The 1,000-nt window shown below is 50.1% G+C and overlaps 1 protein-coding gene across 1 annotated transcript in view; it reads left to right on the top strand.

The window, feature by feature from the left end:
• Positions 1-988, top strand: part of LOC121563118 (GTP-binding protein Rheb-like) — a gene marked incomplete at its 3' end in the record, with an annotated part of 9,876 nt that extends 8,888 nt beyond the window's left edge. Inside the window, exon 4 of the mRNA XM_045220801.1 lies at positions 906-988. Coding sequence (XP_045076736.1) covers positions 906-988 — 83 coding nt within the window. The remainder of the gene's footprint in view (positions 1-905) is intronic.
• Positions 989-1,000: the final 12 nt, after the last annotated feature.

Here is a 1,000-nt window from a genome sequence, read left to right on the forward strand (position 1 = left end):
ATCTTACAGACCTTGAATATAATATGTCCTTCAACTCATGGTTAGGGGGACCGGAGTGTTTCCTGTCAGAATAAAACTCCTGGCCCCTACTCATGATGTAGTTATGATATTAGAATTTTAGAACACAGGCTACGTTCCATATCCACACTAGAATGCTCCATACCTCTACTTAGCATGCTTGCTCAGTACATTGCTTTACTGTAAGGCTAAGCGGGATACTAGTATGGACATTCATTGGAACTGAGCCCACTATGTTACAGTATGCAGGCTACTTTGAAAAGAAAAGGAGAGTCTCACTCTAGGAGCTCAGATGCAATCATTTAATAACCCAATAACCAACGTTTCCACAGACAAGCTGTCTTCATCAGGGTATGCAGGCTAAGCACTTATTTCACCCAGTCTCTCTCCCACCTCTCTCCCTCCTTTCTCTCTCACACCTCTCTCTCTCCCGCCTCTCTCTCTTCCGCCTCTCTCTCTTCCGCCTCCTCTCTCTCTCCCTCCTCTCTCTCTCCCTCCTCTCTCTCTTCCGCCTCTCTCTCCCTCTTCTCTCTCTCCCTCCTCTCTCTCTCTCCCGCCTCTCTCTCTCTCCCTCCTCTCTCTCTCCCGCCTCTCTCTCTTCGCCTCTCTCTCTCTCCCGCCTCTCTCTCTTCCGCCTCTCTCTCTCTCCCGCCTCTCTCTCTCCCGCCTCTCTCTCTTCCGCCTCTCTCTCTCTCCCGCCTCTCTCTCTTCCGCCTCTCTCTCTTCCGCCTCTCTCTCTCCCTCCTCTCTCTCTCTCCTTGTTTCTCTCTCTTCCGCCTCTCTCTCTCCCTCCTTCTCTCTTTCCCTCCTCTCTCTCCCGCCTCTCTCTCTCTCTCTACCTTTTTTTCACTCTCTACCCCCCCCCACTCTCTCTCTGTCTGTTCCAGGATGAATACTCTATCTTTCCTCAGACCTATTCCATAGATATCAATGGTTACATCCTGGTCTACTCTGTCAGGTCTAAAAAAAGGTTAGTCAGCTA

The sequence above is a fragment of the Coregonus clupeaformis genome, unplaced genomic scaffold (assembly GCF_020615455.1).
Source record: "Coregonus clupeaformis isolate EN_2021a unplaced genomic scaffold, ASM2061545v1 scaf6424, whole genome shotgun sequence".
NCBI lineage: Eukaryota > Metazoa > Chordata > Actinopteri > Salmoniformes > Salmonidae > Coregonus > Coregonus clupeaformis.